At 39.8% G+C, this 24,051-nt stretch overlaps 1 protein-coding gene across 4 annotated transcripts in view; it reads left to right on the top strand.

Annotated features, from left to right (window-relative positions):
- LOC113589181 (1-phosphatidylinositol 4,5-bisphosphate phosphodiesterase beta-1) overlaps positions 1–24,051 on the top strand; it is a 78,790-nt gene that overhangs the window by 8,746 nt on the left and 45,993 nt on the right. For all 4 annotated transcript variants that reach the window (XM_027028832.2, XM_027028753.2, XM_027029066.2 and 1 more), the window contains exon 3: positions 11,868–11,936. In XM_027028832.2, coding sequence (XP_026884633.1) covers positions 11,868–11,936 — 69 coding nt within the window. The remainder of the gene's footprint in view (positions 1–11,867; positions 11,937–24,051) is intronic.

The raw sequence follows: 24,051 nt of genomic DNA, 5'->3' as shown, positions 1-24,051 counted from the left end.
CAAGACACACTCACTTTCCAGAACACTGTTCCTGGGTTGTTCCATGAAGTAGAATATAAATAAGTCTATTGTAAATCATGTCCATATCTGTACAAAGAAACCTCTTGTTTGTATTACGGGACTGCACTCATCAATTGCAAAAAGCACAGTTAACGCACTGCCTCTGATCTACTGAATGAGGCTGTGCATGGTGCTGAGGGGTGCTGAAGATCCAAAAGCCGTGTGAAATCAAAAGAGTTTGATTTCCTCAGCTCCTTTGGATATTCAGATCAGGCAGCAGGCCACCAGAGAGCAGAGCTCCCTCTGTCCTCTCTGTTTCCAGAGCTGAAAAAATGAGCCAAAGACTATTCATGAAGAAAGCAAACTAAAGCAGTGTGAGAGCCCTGAAGCTTCCGTGCCCATGGAAGTCTGAATGGCGCTTCAGTTATCCACTGTTCCTGCCAGCCAGTGTGTTGGCTACTGGTTAGAGCTATATACAATACCACAATCCAGGAAGTCTCTTCTGGCATGTACATGGAGACTGAGGTTGTTAAGGAAAGCATCCATCAGAAATCTCGTGGCGTACACTGATATACTTGTTCCACTGCAGGGTGCAGTGAATAACAACCCAATCTTGCTGGTAGATGTGGGGAAGGAGTGGAAAACAGCTTACTGGGTAGGGAAAACCTGGCCCTAAGATACAGAATATGTTATCTTCTGGGTCAGCTGTTGCTTGCAAAATACAGATCAACTTACAGATCAACTTAAAATCACAGATGCAATTTTCAAGCTTGAATTACTTTATGGTGAAAATATAGACAAGATATGCCCAGATGGGTGTTTAGGCTTATGTCTTAAGTGATTAACGATATATTTGTTAGCTCAAAACACTTCAAATCTGAATGTATAGTTCTATGTGATATACAAAGGTTGGTAATGTTCTATTTATTTTTTCTTAAGTTTGACTAAAATGAGTCCAAAACTTATTATTTTGCCCTGTAATGCAGGAAAAATAGCCAGCTATTGCATCTCACAGAGCTTATTAAAATATTTATGAATATATTGTCCAGTGACAAAGGCCTGGCTTGTTAAAATTTTGATGTACAACATTCCGATGTCTCTTGCTAAATAAGTCAGATTAGTTGTATCCACATGGAACACACTGTCTTTCTTTCTATAACATATAGTCTATATCTCACCTCAGCTCCCATTGCCATCAAGTTCATATTTTGCCCCTCTATCTGTGCATGTGCATGTATGTCTCATAAAGCAGGTCATTTCTTTTTTGTTGTTATTCATGTTGTTTTGTTGTTGTTCATGCACTTCCCTAGTTTAGCTTCAGAGCGTTTCAATTTCTTCTTTGTCCAAGTTATTTATGTATTTTTAGATGCTAATAAGTCATTGATGTAAGTGACAAAAAAGCTGAGCTTGTTTCTCAGGCTCGTGGTGTGTGCTTCCTGAAGAGCTCATCGTTTGAATAGATTCAAATGTGCTCTATAGCATGGTCTCATTTTTTATGTTTCTAAAACAGATTTGCATATTATGCCCAAGACTGGTAACTGTTACCATACTGGTCTAAAATGTTTTTTTAATCTTTATGGTGATTGGCAATCTCTACAATTAATCTGCCTAGGGCAAAGTATATCCTTTATCTGTGATTTTATTCACAGCTGTTTCTGATTAAATCCATGGTGGAATGTTGGCTTGTTTGAGAGACAGTTGAGAAGCTATTGCTGAAAATCGGAAGAATCAAAAAGAAACTTCACAGTACAGTGATACATGGTGATAAATTCCTGCCCTGTCAAAAAGATGTTAGAAAAGACATGCTACAAAGTCTAAGAGTACCTGTAGAGTAATTTAGTTTACCACATTTTGCAGGCACTTTTATCCAAACCAACTTGCAAGTACCATTCAGGCAATTGAGGGTTAAGGGCCTTGCTGAGGGGCCCAACAGTGTGGCAACTTGGCAATGGTAGGCTTGCACCAGCAACCTCCTGATTACTAGCCCAGTACCTTAACTGCTCAGCGACCCCTGCCCCATTACCTGTATGAAGGGTAAAATGGTCATCCATCACTCAACCCTGGATGATATTGTGGTGATAATATTGTTTCAACAGGATAACCATAACTAGTAGCTGTATTGGCTTAATGATGTATTACAGTCTATGTGGCTGTGCAACTTCCTGGCCTCAGTAAAGAAATGAGCCACATTAGTGTGATGATAATGAAGAAGATGATGATGATGATGACTGAATGACACTGAGCTTCACACTGCCACCTTGTCTACATTCATGCTTTAAAGAGACTGCAGGATTGATTATTCCTGCCTTTTCAGACCACGTTCCTAACCTTTGATTAGAAAATAATGCTTTTGGGTGTCCCTGTTTGGCTCCTAGGGTCACAGAGCTACAGCCACTTTAGTTAAAGTGAACAGGCTCCGTCTGGAGCTTCTCACATGGTCAGTGCTACTGGTGGATTCAGAGCATTATCTCACTTTGCAGGGAGCATGCTGAAAGGTATGCTGAAGGTATGCTGAAAATAAGTTCTGATCTATGGTCCAGTAGATTGCATGCTGTGTTATGCAAGCATTTGAGCATCTGTGCTTTTAATATAAACATTATGTGGCATCAACAGGATTTTGGCACATGGTGATGCATGCTGTGTGAGAACTCTGCTGTGTCAAATGGTGGCATCTGTCGTCAATGGCAGATCTTGCAAATTTACTGATTTTCAAGGAATTATCTTCCACAAGAATGAAAAAGTTGAGTCGGATATGTTTTTGTTTGTTTGTTTGTTTTTGGGAAAACACAAAAAGAATGCTACTAACGTAATGGCAAAAACCATAAATAGCACAATATATATAATCTCACATACTGTAATCTTGCATAGTGCAACTTGTTTGAGTTTCAGAGGGTCTTGGTGAGCGTGATAAATTAAATATTTTCAAAGGTATCATATCTTCAGATTAATGTGTAAGGAATCAGTGCATTAATATATTCACTGGAGATTTTTATATTATTTAAGATAACATGATACTACCTTAACGGGTCGCATTCTGGCTATATTGCATACTAGCTTCAGTTACCTGTGTTCTTATTCCTAATTTCCCAAGATTGTTTACTCACTCAAGTTCACATACTTATCTGCTATGGAAAGCAATGACTGTATACATCCTGTTATTTATCAGGATATAGTTATAGTTGGAAAAACTACTAGAAGGTATTATCCTGTTGCATTAATTTATAAAGCAATTTTGTGTGAATACAGACATATGGTAAATTAAGAAGTTTTAATTCCCAACCACCATGTCTAATCCCCAAACTCATTTAAGTTAACTCTGGAGTGCTGCACTTCAAAACTGAAATGGCATTATAAAGAGTTCTTTTGCAGAATGTTTTTGCAAAATGGCAAAACTGACAGTAACCACTCTTTATCAGTTTTTTGCTGTAAGATACTGCATTGCTGTGTTAGCAATATATTACTATTTTCTCATTCTTTGCTCCATAGAAGTTCATGGGAGGTCATTTTTTAACATTATCTTTAACCTTATCTTACTGTGACCCACATTTCACAACACTGCCAACACTGCCAGGGGTTTTAAAATATAGTGAAACATGCAGAAAATAGTTTAGTTTATGGGGTGGGTTGTCCGTTAGGTCTGGAAATATACCAAATAAACTCCCTGACAAACTGGTTTCTTCCTCAGCTTTAGTCTGGAACAACAACAACAGCGTGTAATGACAGGAAGTTCCTGTCTGTGTGTGTTTGGGTCATCTCCCTGTTGTAACATTGTATGACTTGCCTTATGGAGTTGACTCTTTATTTGGCTAACGCTGACACACACTTTTACTTCACACACCAATCCCTGTTGCTATGATGTCACCACAGGTTTGGCACTGCTAACAGTTCAGTACATATGGCACCTATTTTAAATTAAGTTCCCCCAAATTTTATTTCCATGCATAGCATGATACTGCAAGAAAGTGGCTTTAACTGAAATGCATTGAATGTGTTTAATATTTTGTCATTATGCCCCTGAGGAGAATGGTTTATAACTTAATAACCATAAATATTTTTAATTATGAGCATGTTGGTGCCATAAAATGTATGAATACACAAATAGGGAATATTATGAGAGTTTAAGTAAAATCATACAGAAATATAGGCAAATCCTGAATCCTGTGTGCTCTGTTTAATTTTCATTTGAGAAAGAACAGTGCATTTGCATCTGTAGCCCAGGAGTGGGATGCCCTCAGATGCTCTATAAAAAGCAGCCCGATGGTAATTATCTAGCTATCATCAGTTATCAAACAGCAGGTCAGAGTGAAGAATTTAAGAGTTTTATGTGATGCCTTTGTGCGTGTTAATGTGCTCATGTTGTACATGGATGGAGTGTGCTGTCCATCCCATCCTAGCCTGGATGCCCCTATCCTCTGCTCTGTTTTCTGCCTTCCCTCCTAAGTATGTCAGAGATGTAGGTCACTCATCTTTTTTTCTTGTGTTCAGTCAATTCAATTTGGTAGAATGATAAGGATGTATCAAATTTAAACGCTGCCCAAGTGCTTTGAGGCAAGGCAAAGGCACTGGAGTCTGCCATACTTAAAATACCGGCTCCCCCGTGTCACTGTTCCTCGAGAGAGAGAGAGAGAGAGAGAGAGAGAGAGAGAGAGAGAGAGAGAGAGAGAGAGAGAGAGAGAGAGAGAGAGAGAGAGGCAGACAGAGAGCAGGCACATGGATCTGTCAGCAAATAGGTTGCTGATGGGCAAAGTCACAGAAAAGATAATGTGGCTCTATGATTTGATTATATTAATTCCAAAAGAGTTTGTAAGCACCATGCCATTGTAAAGTCCATTCAGATGTAGGCCTATAGCTTGGTAATGTCTAACCACTCTAAATGCCCAAAGGGCTGAGGACGATTACCATGATTGAAATGCAACTGTGTCTGGATTACTTACACAAATCTTATTTCTCAAGGTATTTTGTGTCATAGCTCTGCTCTGCTATAATCCAAAACCTTATTCTGGTACAGTATGGGAGAATCCACAATCGTCTGCTCTCTACCTGAGAGCGATCTTCATTCTCTGCTTTTGTGAATATGTTAAGAGCGAGCGGTGTGTCTTCAAAGAGATTTTGTTCAGATGACTTTGTGAAATGCTTTGATTCTAGCAATGGAATTTTGAGAAGCCGTACAGCATGGGAAATGACTTTCTATTCCCTTACTATTTTCCTAGTTTCAAAAGACCCCTGAATCCTATTCAGGTGATCTACAATATTATTGCAGTAAGGGCGATATCAGAAATATTTCTTGAGTAGAACACACTCTTTCATCTTTTTGTATCCCATCAGTGTGTATTTATATTTGTAATATAGAACATTTGAGGTGTGTGGGCTTTGGCCTACATCTCCTGAACAGTAATATTTTAACTGCTCTTCTCAAACTCTAGCCAACATCTATTCTGCAAAACCTGTTGCACACATTGCCCTCTTGCAGCAAAAAGGTGTGTGATTTTTTTTTAAAAACCTCTCACACACATTAAACCTTTTAGTCAGTCTTGTTGCAGGGCTGTCTGTAATGTTTAGATGAGCCTGTGAAGTATGCAGTTATGATATGTATACCATTCAGATGGAAGAAAAAACATAGCTTTAAGAGGACAGACTTTGACCTTAGGGAAATGAGGACTAATCGCTCTTGGTAAGGGAATATAAAAGGGGATGCCTCTCCTAGGCATCAGTCTTAAGCTGGCAGATTGGTCTACAAAATGAAGTACCTATCCCCAAGGAAGAGGCAAGCAGAGCAAACGGATATGAGTGACAAGGACGTGCTTTTCCAATGACAGCGGACCCTGTTTAGAATCTTCTCAGCTCCCGGGACCTCCTGTCATTGACCGATGGACCGAAGGCATCATATTTGTGCCTTGCTGACAGTTTGTTGAAAAAAAACAGCCAGGGCATCTGTCTGCATTCTTCATCCAGAGAGGTTGGTCATGAGAGCACTTACTGTGTGCCACTTGACTGATGGCCTTGTGCTTGACCTATGTGGGCCCACCCTGAGAATCAATCCTCTATGCACACAAGATGGTTAGCCAGTCAGAGAAAGTAGAGGCAGGGCTCGGAGGGAGAGGGCCATTCGTGCTCGTTATCTTATAGTGCATGGGGCAGCAGTGTGTGGGCAGGACTGATAGGCGTTATCAGGAAAGGGCCACTGGTTCACTCTGCTGATTTCCTCCAAGTCCAGCCTGTCCCTATTCACTGTTTCTGCCTGCTTTGCCGAAGGGGACATTACCGACACACAGGCATCAACACCAGCCTCTTATCTGTCATGGTGAATACACAACAGGTGACAACAGAGAGTCGGGGTCAGCTTTATGACTTCTATTGAACAGTTAAAATGAACAGTAAAATACGAATATCCTTGGCTGTGGTGCAGAGGCTACCAGGAAGCCACAGGATCTTGAGGCTGTGAGACAGAGGGTTCATTTCCTCCTGAGACCCTGAGGTCCTTCTGTGGTTGTGTGCTGCTCAAACAGTGAACCAGTGGAGGAAATATCTGTGACTGTCATGTTCAGAGGTATAGTCTTTCTCACTCGGCTTGCACAACAGAACTCATTGCCAAAGACAGCAGAGCACATACCACCATTAGCACTATTCCACAGGTTTCACTGCTCTCACATGTAGTCGCCAGTAGCCTCAGTGGGTTGCCCTGCATGTTAGATGCTCCGGTACCATCCTTAATGTCATCCTGCACACATTAGATGAGCTCATTGATTTACTGATGCAACAGATGGAGGATGTCAAGTCAGCCGGAGTGAATAATCCATCTCTAGCTGTAAATATGCCAGCATAGAAATAAACATTTATACTCACCTTTCACAAGCAGGAGCAGAAACCTGGAGCTCAGCCTTCCTTAAGTGCAGTGTAGGTCCTGTTTGGTCATGTAAATGGCTGTCCATTTGATTTGTAAGAACAGTGGAGGGTGGAATATTTTTCTCTCTCTCTATCTGTCTGCATCTCTGTTCGGGAGTTCACTTGATACCTTGTTTGACAGGGTTTATTTTGGACCTGCAGAGGGTAGGGAGCAGGGGCACATGTCATAGCTTTCAGGTCTAATATAGACCTTGATGCATGGCAGTGTCTGCCTGCTGTCTCTCAGACCCAACCTGCCTTGCTTCTGGAAAGAACTCCAATCCACTGTTACTGTTCTTCACTATGTTTGCTTCTTATATTCTCTCAAGGGAACTGGGATTAGGATAAAGGGCTGGAAGGTCTCGTTTAAAATGAGGATGCTATTTATTCTTTAGACTTCCACCATGTGCTGTGCTTAATGTTTACATTTACATTTTTAATTTATATTTACAGCATTTGGCAGACACTCTTATCCAGAGCGTCTTACATGTAAATATGAAATACATTTATTAGTATGACTGCATGTGCTCCCTGGGAATGCATCTGTCCATAATGTGAACGGGGGTTTGAATAGTAAGAAGTTGACTTTGCAAAAGCAGGTAATATTAATGCAACTCCAATGATGGTGACGTTTGCTGCTGCTGACTCAGTCGGCCCCCTCTGCTCACCGCATCTACACTGGCGGGTGGTGATAGATAGTGACGGTATTGAATCTAAATTGATTTGCAGCAATGCCGGGGCAAGGAGGTAGGAGTCGGGTTGGAAGTTGTGCATTACAATGCTGTGATATAACAGATATGGAGCCTTGTAGAATTTCAAGAGATACAAGAGTCAGTGAATGAGGCACTGTGCAGATTTTGGGATATAGGATTAATCTATGCAGAAAGATATACATGAAGTCAAGTACCCACCGACATCCCACTGCAATGAGACAAAGAGAAACAGCTTTTCATGAATCATCTTCATGAATAGCTGACACTGAATGTAAAAGAACTAGGTAAAATTAACTACTCCCAAAGTTGTAATTACTCCGGAATTTGATCCAAAGCCAAAATGGAATTTTCTTCACTTATACTCGCTGTAGTGCATTTGATGCTTATGAATGCCAGCAGGAACCAGGATGTTAGCCTAAATGTCGTCAATTTCTAAGGTAATGAGCGAGAGCATGTGACACATACACACACACACACACACACACACACACACAGTGAATGATTAGTTGATGAGAGCTGAAGGCCTCACTGTGCTACTCTTTCCTGAGGTGGTGAAGCTTCCCGCTTCACACAGCACGGCATCTCTTTAAACACACACTTCAAAGAGCAGCTTTTATAGTGCGGCTGGAAATGCTAACCTTTGACTCAAAGCATCTCCCACTGCAAACAGAGCCTGTTAAATTGATTTGAGAAGAGAAGGCTGCCATTTTAGATGTTTTAGTTCATTTCCAGTGGCAAATGAAGGCCTTTACTAGCTGAGAGCTTAAAGGCAGGCGCTGGGTACATCTGTTCAGAGAAATGTGATGTGTAATTTGTTGACATCAGCAAAGCATGTTTTAATTTGTCCTCTTGAGTGACTGGAGAGAGTGCTCAGTGATTTGGGAAATTTGCAGACTGGCTTAATCTCTGCATGACCTAAGTTAAGATAGAGAACATGCAGATGTAGGCATGTAGAGCTGGAGACTGTAGTCAGGAGATGAGTGTCTCTCTCTCTCTCTCTCTCTATCTCTGTCTCTCTCTCTCTCTCGCTCTCTCTCGCTCTCTCTCTCTCTCTCTCTCTCTCTCTCTCTCTCTCTCTCTTTCTCATGTACACACACCGCACCTACGGATTGGGTGATGTCTTGTGTGATTGCATGTGTGTGAGGGAGGGCACAGGAGAGGGAACAATCAATTTTACTCTCAGTGGGAAAACTGTGTTCAAAGACGATCTCTCAAAAGGATGTGCTCCAGAGGTTGTGTAAGCCTCAGCAGCTGATTGCAGATGTCATGCCTAAAATCTGACAGTTGTTTTAATTCCCTAAGTCCAAAGTTGTTGTACATTGTTCAGAACAGGGACAGAGATGAGAAGCTATGTGGAACCATGCTACTGTTTGGGCCATCTATCCTGCATTGTGCACCGTTACTATCACCTGTTCACTGAGATGTTCACCTGTTCACTGAGATGTTTTACGTAAGGGACATTGTATTTATTCAAACCTTTTCTACACCTTCAGCTTATTTATTTGCTTAAAAAGGTTTTTCAGTAACTCTTCTGGGTTGTAAACTTTCAAAACTTTGATTTGAGCGCTCTTTCAGTCAGATTTAACGTCTGCTGCCTATGAACAGCCTTGTATGGGGATCACGAATGCCAGTTAGTCATTCTTTTCTAACCAATGAAACGCTTGCAGAGATGTGAAGATTTATTGCTGCCTCTGGGGCTTGTTTGCACAACCAGTTGGAGATGCATCACTATAAAATGCAATTACATTTTTCAGGCATCACTGCAGATTAGAGTTGATCTAAACACTAAATCTGTATTCTAAGATCAGTTTCTTCAGCGATGTCAGCTTCACCCATGCTTCATCCTGTATATTAATGCTATATATTAACACCATTAACACCTGCATATTAATACCCATACTGTGTATTAATACCACCCAAACACACCGTTGATTTTTAGACATTCTCTTAGGCTTTTAGTGAAACAGACTGGATCCATGAGCCATGAAAATGGAACGTGATCTTACAAGCAGTAAGGCTCTGTTCTTAATTTCTCATTACAGGAGTGAGTACCAACTGGTACCAAACAGATTATTTGACTACTGTCAGGGAGCTAGTGTCACTATGTCTCTGACTGTCATGGTATGAAATACATAGAAGTGATGTTTGATGCAGGCTCGTGTCAATATTGGACCCACATATGAGAAGTTCCTTTTCATGTTAGTGTCACTCTTTGCCTCCACGTGGGTAGAGCGACAAGATAAGAAAGAACCTTTTATTATGAAGTTATGCTTATTAACCTTTTCACTGGTGAGAGACAAGTAGGCAAACTCGTAAAGCCTCTCTCTTTCTCTCTCTCTCCATCAATGATAGACTTTTAGAGGTAGTCCCATAGTAGTCTAACCAGCCGTCAGAAGCTGCTATGGTGTTTGAAGATGTGATAACGGAGTGTCTTGTGTGACTGAAACACCAGGTAAATTGTGCTGAGATGTCAGTCTGTCATTGTGCTCTCAGGCTCTGATTTACGAAGATCCCAATTAAAGGGTGCTACTCTGGGTAGTCAGGCCAATAAATTGTACTTGTAGCTAATGGGCAGTTTACAGGTGACCTACAGGATTAAAAAAAACCTTGCATAACTGACATCTTGCGCAAAGACACTCATTAAATAGCTTTTTGCTAAGGTAAGTTTTCCTCAATGTTAGATGAATAGAAAATAAGTGTTTTTCAGAGCTAAAGTAACAGTCAGTATACGGTACCACTGTGGGTAAAATGAAAGAACCGAGGAAGTTAAAATATAACATAATAAAATAAAACCAAAATACAATTGCTAGATGTAACCTGTTATTTTGCTCTGTTGAAAAATGCAATCCTCTATATATTCTTTTAGTAGATTAACTTGGAGAGTTTTCTGCAGGTGTTCAGTTTGCACATTTTGCAAAGTAAATCAGGGCCTCAGAATGATCTTCATCAGCTTCTCCTCTTGTCCGAACTCTATTCCCCTTGTTGAGATAGCTTTGCATGCTCCAGTGAGCACACGCCCATTACACCCTCAGCGGTGCCCTCCACAGCATCCACCACTAGGGTTATTATGATGAAATAAAAAAGTCACAATGTCAATTTTTTGTTACATATCTAGTAAACTGTCAAATAAATAAATTTTTCCATTTACATTTTATGACATCGTCTTTTGGCAGTTCTTTGTCATCATCCTTTTGTGGTATGTATAGTTAATTTGCTTCTGCCCAAGATGCAAAATTGCACCGAATGTGCATTCTGTTACTTCAACAGAAACCTATGATTGTGGAATGTAACAACTGTGCAAAATAATAGATACAAGGATATGAGGCAGTGATAGGTCAATAGGTTAGAACTTCTGGTTGCTGATTGGATAGTTGGGGGTTCAAGTCATGATACCACCAGATTTCTGCTGTTGGGCCCCTGAGTTAAGCCCACAACCCAGACCAGCCATCAGGGATGCAGTGCACTTCCAGCACTGGTTCCAAGCCCAATTAATGGGAGGTTTGTGATGGGAAGGGCATCTGGTATAAAAAAAAAACCAAAAAAAACCTGTGCTTTGTCTAGTGGTGATATGAATAGAGTGGTTAGTGAATGCAGGCGATAAATATTGGTAGATGGGATGAAGTGAGATTAGATATTGCTAGTGCATTAACCATGCTGAGGCTAGACATGGTGTTGTACAGCTTTGCTTGTGCTGTTTGGTTTTAGAGGCTGTGAATTATGGGTAGCTGTGAAGGAGCTATCAGAAGTAGCTGAAAGGCCTAGTCAGCGGCTGTGGATAAGGAAAATACGGACTAGCTGGGAAAATGCACTATAAGGTGGAATGGCTGAGATGTTCTGTGTTCTAGGTACTTGGAGGACTGTGAAGTTGAGTGGTTTGTTGTATTGTGTCTTTGTAAAATATGGTAGATACGGATGGAACTGATGGCACTGAGCATGTGCCAGTGTGGCTGGGTGTGGCCTTAGACACTGAGAAGGCTATTACAGATTTGCAGTGTGGGGGAATGCTTGATGATGTATTAGATAACCTTACACAAGGATGTCTATTAAGACTGTTGAGATTGGCATTATCTGTTGATTTTTGATTTGCTATTCCTGTGTGGCTCTTAGTAAAGTGGCTCAAAGTAAAGTGTCTTAATCTCACCTTTTTTCAGATTCTTATGGCAGGTGTTATGACATGACTTAAAGTGACTTAAATTATGACTAATAAATTATCTTAAATGTAGAGAATGTAGATGTTCTGAAATATTCTTCTGTGTTGTTTTTTTTCTGTAGGAGACAGAACTTCTGGACATTACTTATATCAAGGATGCTAGAGCAGGGAAATATTCCAGGACACCAAAGGTAAGATGTTGTAACTGTTTTAAAGCATTGTGGTTCAAAGCTGATCATTGGTGAGTGCACCAGAAAGCTCAATCCTCAAATTCTTGCATTGGTACAAATACACACATTGCTTCTTTCCTAAAGAGGGTGCCTTATGACTTGTGAAGGTCTGCAGGCCTCTTAGCTAAATATTGAAGTAAATATTCCTTTAAATAATGTTTTGACAGGAACATGCTGACAAAACCCAAAGCTGGTAATAGCTTTCCAGGAACTTTTTGCTAGAGCCACAAATTTATCAGCAAAAGCAAAAGAGTTCTGTTGAAACATGATAAAGAAAGATCAACATCATAGTTTACATAGAAATTTCCTTGATTTCACTGATTAACAACAAATATGCAAGAAACAATGGTAGTGAATATTTATAAGGAACATAGCATCTATATTATTATCATCAGAAAAACATAAAGTAAAACAAAAATGTATTGTTGTTTTTTCATTAATCAGTAACACTGTAGAATATATTCAGTTTTATGTGTGCAGGCTACAAGTAGAGCAGATCAAGCAATGCAGTGGGAGTTGCATCTGTGTCATCTGCACTTGAAAAGATTTCTGAACATATTAAACTCTAATGTGGAAATTTTGCAGAGGAGTGTCTGAGAGCTTATGTGCTTTTCATGCTGAAGACCATTAGGAGAAGGGACAAGGTCCACATTCAGGATGAACCCAGACACTCACAGAATAAGTGAAGCTAACATCCTGGTCTCAGTTCAGTGCTCCCACCGATGGGCAGCAGAAGAGCCCAGCACTTCGTATGTCGTAATCTTGTTGCACCATTCCTGAGAGACAAACCTGCTGTATTTCTACTGCCAGAAGGGTGCTTGCTGAAAGAATGCAGCAGGCAGTTTCACTAGAGCATGCAGTCACAGCTGGAGATGCATACATGGCAAATAAGTAACGGTGTCGAAAAATGCCCCTTAATCCATTTACAAAATTCAGTGAGCCTCAACTAAACATCATTTAAACATAGTGTCAGGGGAAAGGTCACAACATTACTATGGGGAAGACATGAAGTATTTTGTTCTCATGAGGTAGCTAAACATATTCACCCATATGCACACACACACACACACACACACACACACACACAAACAAATAAAATTTGTACTATACTTGAAATACATCTGATACCCCAGAGTTAATTCGTTTCCTATGCTCTCCCCACTTCAATTCAACATTGCTTTTAAGACTGCTTTTTTTTACATTTGACCCCATTAAAACAAGATTTCATCCACTTCCTGTCGCTAGCCTCTTGTTATATTAATGCTAATGATGACTCATGACCCAGACAATAACTACGTTATGACTCAGAGTAGCACTACATCAGAATTCAAAACTGAGAGTTAAGTACTGCTTTGCAAAGAATTTCTGGTAACTCAAAAAGATGTTAATCCTACTCTGGGGAACATTTTCAGAACTGAACAGTGTGATTTATTAATGGATATTGAAAGAATAGTTTACTTAAGGAAACTGCAAAAGAATGGAAGTCCTTCCTGTACCATGAATAGTCCAGGTTAGGAAGTTAATTAGCCTATGCCCTCCCACTCATATTTCATGTTGATCTGCTTTAGACCTTACAAGACAACAGCTGCTGCAAAGCCCTGAAATTAATCATCCTAGTACATGTCAGGTAAACAAAACACCAGCAAAAGAGCTGCCTGGCTCCACTCTGGCCGTGTGTGTGTGTGTGTGTGTGTGTGTGTGTGTGTGTGTGTGTGTGTGTGTGTGTGTGCGCGCGCGCGCGCGTGTGTTCATACATTTTCAGGACTAAAATGTCCTGATGATGGAGCAGAGCCAGAGCAATGCAGAGGTAATCTACCTTGTCAGGAACAGAAAACAGTCCTGATAAAGTAAAGTGCTTATTCCATATAGCTGATTCATTTTTTTATGCTGACAAGGACAAGGAATATCTTTTTTGTTACTGGCTAGCCATAGAAAATTCTTATTACATATAGATAGTAATACATATGTGAGGTCGTATTTGTGTCATTTTTATGACCGCATATGCTATAGGATAAAAACAAACATGTCTGCATGTTGGAAAGAGAGTGACTCTTTTGATGTTTAATGCTAGTTACAGTGTAATATTTTTGGTTAGGCTCTGGGTCATTGATCTGAAGTGTACAATTCTGCTGGCTTTCTCTTTCTTGTGTCAGTGTTTCTGACTGTTCATGAACACCTTCGCAGACAGACTGACAGCTAGACAGATAGATAGACAGCTACTGCCCATATCATTTCCCCCCTTCTTCTTTTTCATTCTCCTTTGCAGCTTTCTTTACTCTCACTCTCTCTTATGCTGACTGACACACACACACACACACACACACACACACACACACAGAGAGACTACACATGTGCACATACAAATGTATTACGAATCAGCAGCCTAGCATCATGAGGTAAAGGTAGCCATGAAGGCTCCAACTAATGAGGATGCAAATGCCTAATCTGTGACATCAAAAATCAGTTTATGATACACGCAAGCATATGGGATTAATAAAAAATGTTCCATTACAAATATGGTGTAATACTCATTCATCTTTAGTTCATTAATTATGGGCCATTTGAGTAAAGTGGGGTGTTAGGACTGCACAGCTGACAGCTAACCTTCTGAATGCATTGATTTAAATCTACATATGTGGATTCACATTAATACATTCAGCATTTTATTATTGGTTATTTTATATATATATATATATATATATATATATATATATATATATATATATATATATATATATATATATATATATACATTTTGAATATCAGTGAATATATATATATATATATATATATATATATATATATATATATATACATTTTGAATATCAGTGAACGCCTCAGTGAAGCACATAAAGCACAGATGAACCACGGATGAGTCATCTTCCACCTTTCCAATTTTGCTCATTGGATCTACAAAGATACAGAAAGATACATTCAATTTAACCATTGCTGAAAAGCGTAACTTCACCATATTAGGTTTGTGTGAATATATTTGTTATGGTTTGGTCTAGGTACAAACCACAACATAAAAATTAGATGAGATGTTGTATCATTTGTTTATGTTGTTTTATTAGATAGTGGGTTGAAACTTCAGAAGCCAACAAGGCCAAAGTGATAAATAAACAAGAAGGTAAACAGAGAAACTGAACTACATTACCTAGAGAAACCAAAGTGAAATAAAAGACACAAGACTTCCTTAAACCTCTAGATACTGTGAAAAAGAACAACAGGGTGAGTATAAACACAAATGGTCTAAAGCTCCCTACTTCCATGTGCCAGCAGTGTGCACTATTTTCAAGTGCTAGAAATGAACAAAAATATTTACAACAAGGCAAAACAATCCAAAATGGCCAAAGCTTAAAGTGAATTCCAAAACAACCGGTGGAATCAAGCACATGTGCATGAATCCAAAACAGGAATATCAAGTAAAAAATAACATTCCAACAAGAAGAAAGAAGGGCCAAAGGACTTTGGAAGTTAGGGATGGGACTCAATCAATCAGATACAAGAGATGGGAACAACCAGTTAGGAACAGCCTTTGGAATGATGGAGTACACCTGGAACAGACACACTGACACAGTGCGGACCAAGCAAGCAATAATGCCTGGAGTTGTAACAGTATTGTACTCAATGTTGTACTCATTAAATCAAGCAATGACAAAGTTGTAGCTAGAGCATTGTGAACACGAAATGTTCAGGCTAATCATATTTTAATGTGGATCATATTTCATGCAGCATTGATCACATTGTAACATTAAGGATGGTTAACTGAGGAAAAAAGAGGATATTTGCACATTAACCTTCTGCTTCTGGAAACCAGTGTTTTTGTAGTCATAACTGCATCAGAAACTGAGAGAACAACAACAGAACAGCATGCCAATGCTTGCTCAGAGTAAGCCAGATATCACAACATGGTCGATGATGATTCTTATTTTGATTGATTATGACTGACTGAGAATGCACACTCCAACAGTTTGGAAAAAAAATCATAATGGATTCAGATGCTGAGCACTGATAAAAATAGTTTGTTTTTATTGATCACCTAAAATTAAACATATCTCAGACACATTATATATCAGACTGATTTACTGGAAGTGAGATTTATGACTATTGAGTCAGTTATGACTACAGAGTAAGTTATGACTCTGCAGTCTTGAGAAAGGCTGAAGTAATATGATCTACTAGCATGCTTATGTGGACACCTCATTTTCTACGGGCCTTCCGTCAGTTTAATTGCATGTTTTTTGACATGTTTTTTTGGTAAATGGCCATGTCCTCTCCAGTGTCTTACCAAGAGAGGTATCAGAGAGCTCATTGGGTGAAGATACTGCAGGACACCAGAGAGGACTACTAACCAGTCATATCTAGGGGGATATCTCCCTCACATTTCACTCAGTCCTGTAGTAGTCTGTTCGGTTGCGCTCGCTGGAGTCCCAAGGCTCCTTTTTCAGTTCTGCCTACTTGTCAGTGAAGGTGAAACTTTAGAAAGACCTGATCCTGTGGCTGAGATACGATGTAAGTGTGGTTTTGGGTTCCCCAGTGACTTTCTGCTATATCATTCTTTCTATGTTCTGCTTTCTTGTCAGGTGGTCATGCACCATTTGCTTTACTTCATGCTGACTTCCTGGAAGACCTCATTGGAAATTTCCTGTACTTTAGAGGGTCATGGTAATTATATGGGAAAGGTTATATGAGTCCCAACTGTGCTGTTTGCATTCTGAGACCTTTCTTTGGCTGCTGTTTTAACTGAAAGGGAAAGGGTCTCCCTAAAATTTGGTTATCTGTCTATACAGCTTTGGTTGCTCTTTCCTTGGCCATTAGGTCTGTAGGATGCAGTGATAGGGCACACTGCATAAACATTAATGCTGTTTAAGTTTAATTACAGTTGTCCAGTCAGAGTATGGACATACAGACGATGTCCACATTTTTCTAAATTTTTCCAAGGTTTGTTACAAGTTTTACACACCCTGTTCAGGTACTAGGGGGTGCAAGCAGGTGAAAGGTCCACCTTATTAGGCTGTTGCCATGGAGTCAGAAAAGGAGAGAATGGATTAATGAAGTGAGTCAGCTGAGGTCCCTGCCAGTCGCCCCCCCCCCCCCCCCCACTTCAAAGCTATCAGAGTGCATGCGTTTCTACTACACCTTTCATCCACACCTCTGCTGCTGTCACAGCCCACCTGAACTGTTCGTTTAATAGGAGCGCCAAACAATTACATGTTCTCCCACACTCTAAACCTCAATTCATCTTGGTTCAGTTTAGCTGTGGATGAATGGAAAACTTTGACATCCCAGAGTTAATTGATGGCTTGAACTTTAACTAAAGGCCAGCAAGCATAGAATGAGCCTATAAAACCAAATGCATGTTTGAATGGATAGGTGCCCACTGTCCTGATAATAATACCCACACATAGTACAATATTATAACTAATACTATAGTGTCATACATCGATCAGAGATAGCCTAAAAAGATCTGGCAGTGTTTTAGAATAAGAGTTTGTTTAATTTTGGTAGACGGTTTTAATTTTGGTAGACGGTTTTACTTCAAACGAGGCTTTATTTCCTTTATTTTGTTATATATTTTTAATAATCACTTTGTTGTTAAATGCATGTATTGCACTGGAATCACTGTGTACAAGGAATAACAGGGAAGTCTCGTGCTTTATTTATCTTCTGAAGTTTCCAATAGAAAGCCGGATTCCAGTATGGCATCATGTTCTCATGCTGCTTTCTGTTCCTCTCTGGCTTTTTTGCTCACAGGCTTATTAGAGGCAGTGCACCTCTCTCATTCTTCCATCCATTTTCAACAGACCTTATTTCAAACAGAGACAATTTATGGCAAGACGGTTGATGGGATTGTAGTAATGATGGCTGTGGCGTGACCTCTGACCTTTTTCCAACTGATCCATTGGACTCAGTGAAGCAGGCAGACTAGACCATTGGCTTGATTGAATTCCACTCATAAATCCCAGGAGGGAGAGAAGGAGAATAGCCCCTTTGGCACTCTGTCTCTTTGAGATGGCCACACTCCCAGGAGCAATTCTGACTGAATCAGAAAGCACAGAGTTGCCAGGATGGGGTCTGGTCTTGTGTTTCAGAGATGGCCACTCCAAATCCAGTCCTAACTTGTCAGAGATGGCCACTCCAAATCCAGTCATTACTGGTCTCTCTCAGCAGCCCATCTCATGTTATTTATTTGGCTTTTCTTCAGGACCTGGCCATTTTCCACCACCAGTCTTTTTTACTGCACAGAAATGTCTGTATAGTTGTATTGGATGCATTGTACCAACAGTACACCACAAACAGGGAGTTAGTTCATTGCTTATGATATAAGTCAGGTGGGTTTTTTTTGGGGGGGGGGGGGGATATAATTGTTGTTTTTAAAATGTTAATAGTATTATCATAGCAGAGGAAAGACAGAAATGAAAGAATAAAACTTTTTTTTTCATTGTATTCTTAAAGGCAAACATTTGAGCTAAAGATACAAATGCCTGTGACTTTTTTTTTGGTTGAGTAAGCAGGTTCAGATTCGTTATAGAGCAATTTGCCCTTTCTTGCCCTTGAAGTGTGCTGGTAAGTTAGGAAGAGCAGTACTGCAGGGCTCTTAGCTCTTTGCATGTTAATGAATGTCTTAGTTGAAATGCCAGTGTTAGATATTTTATTTGGCTCCTAGATGTCTCAGAGTTCTGCTACAACTTTTGGTATTTCAGAAACAGCCTGCAGATATCCTTCTCATGAATACTAGTTGCAATGGCATCCATGTCCACATTTCTATTTCTCCATAACAGTGTGATTGGGTGGAGTGAAGGGGTAATCATGCTCTCTACTGCAGGCTAGAGCAGAGTCATTGTTTTTCATTCCTGTTGTAGTAAAAATTGGGCAAATTTGTCAAGACACTAGCCTCAAAGTCCAAATAGTGTATTAGTCAGAACTTTGTAAAAATGTGTTGGAATGCAGCCTTCAGCCTGGAATGCAGCCTTCAGCCTCCAGGCCTTCTTGGAGATTCTGCTTGAGCTTTTACATATATTTGAATATGAAATGAGAATCAGACTCACTCATCTCACAGAGGTCCAGGCTGAGCACTCACTTGCATTTTTTAAGTTTCTGAAGGTTAATGTGCATATGGGCTGGCAGTAGGTCTCACTCAGCATGACACTGAACTGTTTTGTGAATGCTGACTGAGAAATAAGTGCTTGTCTCTGTTAAACCCTTGAAACAGATGGAATGAACTTGGAACTTTTGTCACACTATTTTGCTTTTAGGCATTTTGTAAAGTTGTGAAGATGCTGGTGGTATGTGCCAATGCTTGTGTATTTTATGACTGTCACTGATACGCAAATGGTTGTTTGCACATACTTGTACATATTGAAGTATGAGCTTGCTGTCTACAAATCTGCTCTCAATTTCAGTTCATTTGGCAGATCATAGTGTTTTGTATTGATTCAAAAGAATGTGTTAAAATGTTATCCTCAGTCTTGTTTCCAATTTCCAGACAAGCTCTATGACCATGCTACCATACGGGCAGATAGCAGCTCTCTACAGACACTAGTGCATCCTACCCAGATGTCCCACTAAGGATGTTTCCAGCCTGAGTGGGGGAAGCTGGCATAGCACATTTACAGATGGATGCACTCAGTCTGAGCAGAAGGATCTGTCTTTTTACAGGAAACTACTGATTGGAACTAATGACCTACAAAATGTTAAAAATCGACAATTATCACTGTAAAGTCATGTAAAATGTTGGTGTCCTTCCTCATATTGGGTTCCAGTGTACTTTAACACTTATTTGAGACATTTGCAAGTCTGCAGTTTCACGTTTTGTCCTCCTTTTTTAAAACTTTCACTAAAGGAAAACAAATGCCCAGGCATTTATTTTGAAGTGAGAATGTGATAGAAAATTGGATGGATAATGTTATTGCTTAAGCAATATGCAACACTGTCTTGAGTGTCACTTCTCATTAACACTGGTAACAGTCAGGTTAGTAAAACTAAACCAAATGTCAGCCCACAGCTTTTAAGCTTTGTGTGATTTTTTTTTCTGTCATGGGATGTTTGTTGTGAAAAAGTCCAGTTTGTCCAAGGGATTCTGTATCCATATCCTGCTTTCGCATTTGTAAGTGGAAGAATTAATTGAAAAAGGTCATGAGGCTGGAGTCTGCAACCCATCTTAATAAGAATTTGGAAGTACTTTTTGCAGAGTAGAAAGGGGAAGGAACATGTGACCTTCAGGCCCAAACTGTATTCCAGCCACAGGCATGCACATACAGCTGTCATTTACTATAGTTGGGAACATTTCACGTTGTCCTCTTATGGTATCTGGGTGAAGCTATGTCAACACAGTACACAAAAAAACCTGTTCTTGAAGTTTTTCGTGTTACCCTATTTCTTTTCAGCTTCAGTAATTATTGTCTGGTAGAAATTTGGGCCTGATCCAGGGACATGAGGAGCCAGCTTTATAAGAACAAAAATAAAACAAAAGACGACCAGGTTAAACAAATCAGTGGCTATGGTATGCTGGACCCTATCTCCTCAAGCAGCCATATTCCAGGATGGCTGCTACTGACTCATTTGCCAGTTATGCTTGCTCAAAAGTGGTGTTTTTTTGGATGCACCATTTGGCATCTCTTCAGGAAAAGGTCAAGCAGAGCCAGTGCATCTTCATGCCCATTCTAGATTGTTGCAGGGATTGTTGCAGTCAGGAGCTAAGGGAGTTTTTTACATCCCTTCTTAGGAACAGCACAAACACATGGTCATAAAGCATCCAGTTTGATGACATTGTTTGATGACATTATTGTGTGAATCTAAATGAATTTCCAAGTGAAAGGTCTCCTTTTATCTGGAATATATAGCTCACATAGGGCTCTGGCTTGACAGAAATAGGAACTACATTGCTCTCTCTGCAGGAGATGGACATGCTGGCATTGGCCAGTGCCCTGAGGACTGTGACCAGCATTAGCCTGTAATAAGGGTGCAGGGTTTATGATTGGTCAGTATGATGCACTGACATCATGCCCCCTGAAAGTGGCATTTGTCCATAATGTCTTCTGCCAGGATAGTTAGAATAGATATAGAAATGTGCCATTTTATATTTCACTAGATATCATGGCATGAAATTCAGTGCAAAAAGTTCAGTGCAAGTTGCTTCTGACCCCACTAAGGTCACTTAATTGTTATTTTATACCAGCCTTTGCTAACTTTATTTTATTTTTTTCCCCTACAATCTTCAGGTTGTCCCTGTGTAATCATTTTTCAGTCTGTGACATTGATAAGCTTGTCATTTATTTCTCACATGCTAGCACGGATTCTTACAGAGTGTTTCTCTGCGACGTGGGTATGGTCATGAAGCACTGTTGGAGCACGTGTGCCTCCCTATCATAATTACAGTCACGTCTTCTCTAAATCCACATTTTTTTGTACCACGCCTATTGAAGTCTGGGCCTCTTCCCTTGTGACTGTTGATTGTGTTCTATGGTGCTCCTCATCGCAGGAATGCTGCTGCAGGTGTATATATCGTAGAGGGTTCTCTAACCTTTCTTGGGAATGAGAGAGCTGTTCAAATAAAACCTTCACATTTTTTAGATTCAAGTACAATGCGTTTCGCTCCACTTGCAGAGCCATGTGTCTGACAATGGACATGCTGTCCAGTTGTGTGTCTAGAACAGATGCACTTATGGTCTGTGAAACAAAATCAAATATGTTGCATGTATTATTCTTTGACGAGACAGATTTCCTTTGTCGATGAGAGGATGATTGTCCACTTATAGTCTTTTGTCTAGATATAAATGGAGATCTGCTGAAATGGAAAAGTGCAATTTATGTAATCTTCCATAAAATACTGTTGGATCATTCAGGAGATGATGCAAACATCAATATGATTTCTGTCACAGCTGTACATTCTTCATCAGGGCCATGTCCTATTGTCAAGAGACATGCCATTAAAACAACAGGAGGAGAAGTGGCTTTAATAAAAGAGGAGCAGGTTTCTCAGTGCTTAATGCTTGGTGACAGCTCTGACACTTTTGTCGGCTCATTTAAAGAGATGGAAGAGATTTCAGTCAAATTCTTTAAGCTCTGTTCAGTGATTTAATTGAAGATCAAATTCATTGTGTGTGTATTACTCTTTCTGAGACAGACGTCAAGGACCCACTGGTTTGGCTTAGTTCACTGAACTGTTTGGCTAGCCATGCATCCACAGTAGACCCCCTCACAAAGTTGCTCAGCAAAAGAGAAATTTGATGGGAATGGTTGTGCAACAAATCAATATTTTCTCAAACCAGGCATGTATCAGTGAGATAAGGTGCAAATAGGCAGTTGAAAATAAATATTTCAGTAAAAGAATGATGTGTTGATGCAAACGAAGGTGTGCAAATATATATTAGTTACATTTATCACTTTTTGAGCAAAATGTTACAATTTGAACAATCCTAAACTCACCCTATTTGACAATTACAGCATAGCATTGAGCTTGCAATATTTTTCATTACACTTAAATCAGTTGTTCTGTTTTGCATAATAATGGCCTAATTGATAAACCCAAATACTGACTCCTTGTCTTTCTGGTAGAAAGTTGTCAGACATGTACCATGTTCTCTTTCAGACTGCCTGCCACTACATTCAAGTTAATTAAACACTACAAGTGAAGGATCAGAATGAGTGATTGTTGGTACCTCCTCCATCAGTGAAACACTGGTGAAGCACCAGTAAAGATGACCTTTACTGCAGTGCTGCAGAAGCATTCCCAGGCACCCTGCGATGGCGGATGAGCTCTGTTTATTACAAGTTGCCTTGCTGATTTATGCACAGAGAGCAGGGCAAAATGGTGGCCATCGGTGCCTCAATTTGCCCAGCAGTGCCCTTCAGCAAAGACAGATTTCTTTCATCTGCAGTTTTAGCTCTAGCCTTGGGACAGTCTTTTTCCAATTTGCCTACTGCCTCAGCACCTGTTGTTGACAAGTCATGTTCTTAATCATTAGATGATTCATTTGAAATATGTGATTTTTGGCTACTGACACATATACTAACAATATGAACCTCACTTTATTTATCAAAAGTTTCGAAAATGTTATCTTCTAAGAGTTAAAAGAGTTATCTTCTGATACAATCTAATTTACCCCTATGCTGAAACTCCAATCTGGACATCTGGAGCATCTTTTTTATTTTTGTCAAGTTGCCATGGACATTGCTTTTTTCTTTTTTAAACATTATTAATAGTCATATATGATTCTTGCATCATTTTGATACTAGAAGTTGCAATACTGATTTCAATATAATAAGCAAGAGCTGGCATGGATTATTTTGTGTGTTTGTTTTTTGTTTTGTTCTCATCCAGTGTTTCCAGTGTGGCACACCTGTTTTTCATCCAGTGTGTCCAATATGGCACACCTTCATGTGTATTGCAGCTATAAAATAGCTTCTGATTTGGAGTAGAGTGTCAAAGCTACAAGAAGTCAGGCTAATTTGATTTTTTTTTCCTTCTCAAGAATCCTGTGTTGTACTTACTTCAGGAGGTTGACTATCAGACAAACAGATTCAACCAGAGGCAAATTGTATTGAGAGGACATCTTCTCTTTTAATAGATTGGGATAAGCTTAAATAAAAATAGACAAGTACTCTAAGTGTACTCACACACATTCCTTGTAGAGCCTATTGGGACTCTGTATTTGTCTATGTGAGTACACCTTCTGGCTGATCTCATTGTTCCATTGGGGAACCTTTCAGACCTGTACTTCATTCCAAGCCTGTGGAATGACCATAACGGTTATTGTGATTTATTGAAGGTTGTTTACAAGAAATGCCAATGCTATTGCTCAAGAGTTAGTCTGCCTTTATTAGCTCTGGTGTGGCTCACTGTGTCATTTAGGAGACCAATAGGTGCACTTGTGGAAAATAGGAGAGTCTGAGAGTTAAGGCTTCAGTGGGCCCAGGGTTTCACTCCCTCCCAGTTCTAATTAATGATTTTCAGAGCAGATACTAATGTATAAAGCATGCCTGGCCAAGCAGTGTGATCTGCTGGAAGTCTGACATCCTAAATGAGAGAACAGATCTTGAGGGTTCAATATCAAAATCTCTCTCTTCTCCG

This window comes from Electrophorus electricus, chromosome 3 (assembly GCF_013358815.1).
Source record: "Electrophorus electricus isolate fEleEle1 chromosome 3, fEleEle1.pri, whole genome shotgun sequence".
Taxonomy (NCBI): Eukaryota; Metazoa; Chordata; class Actinopteri; order Gymnotiformes; family Gymnotidae; genus Electrophorus; species Electrophorus electricus.
Note: the sequence above shows the minus strand (reverse complement) of the source record. Positions and strands in the feature narration are given on the sequence as shown.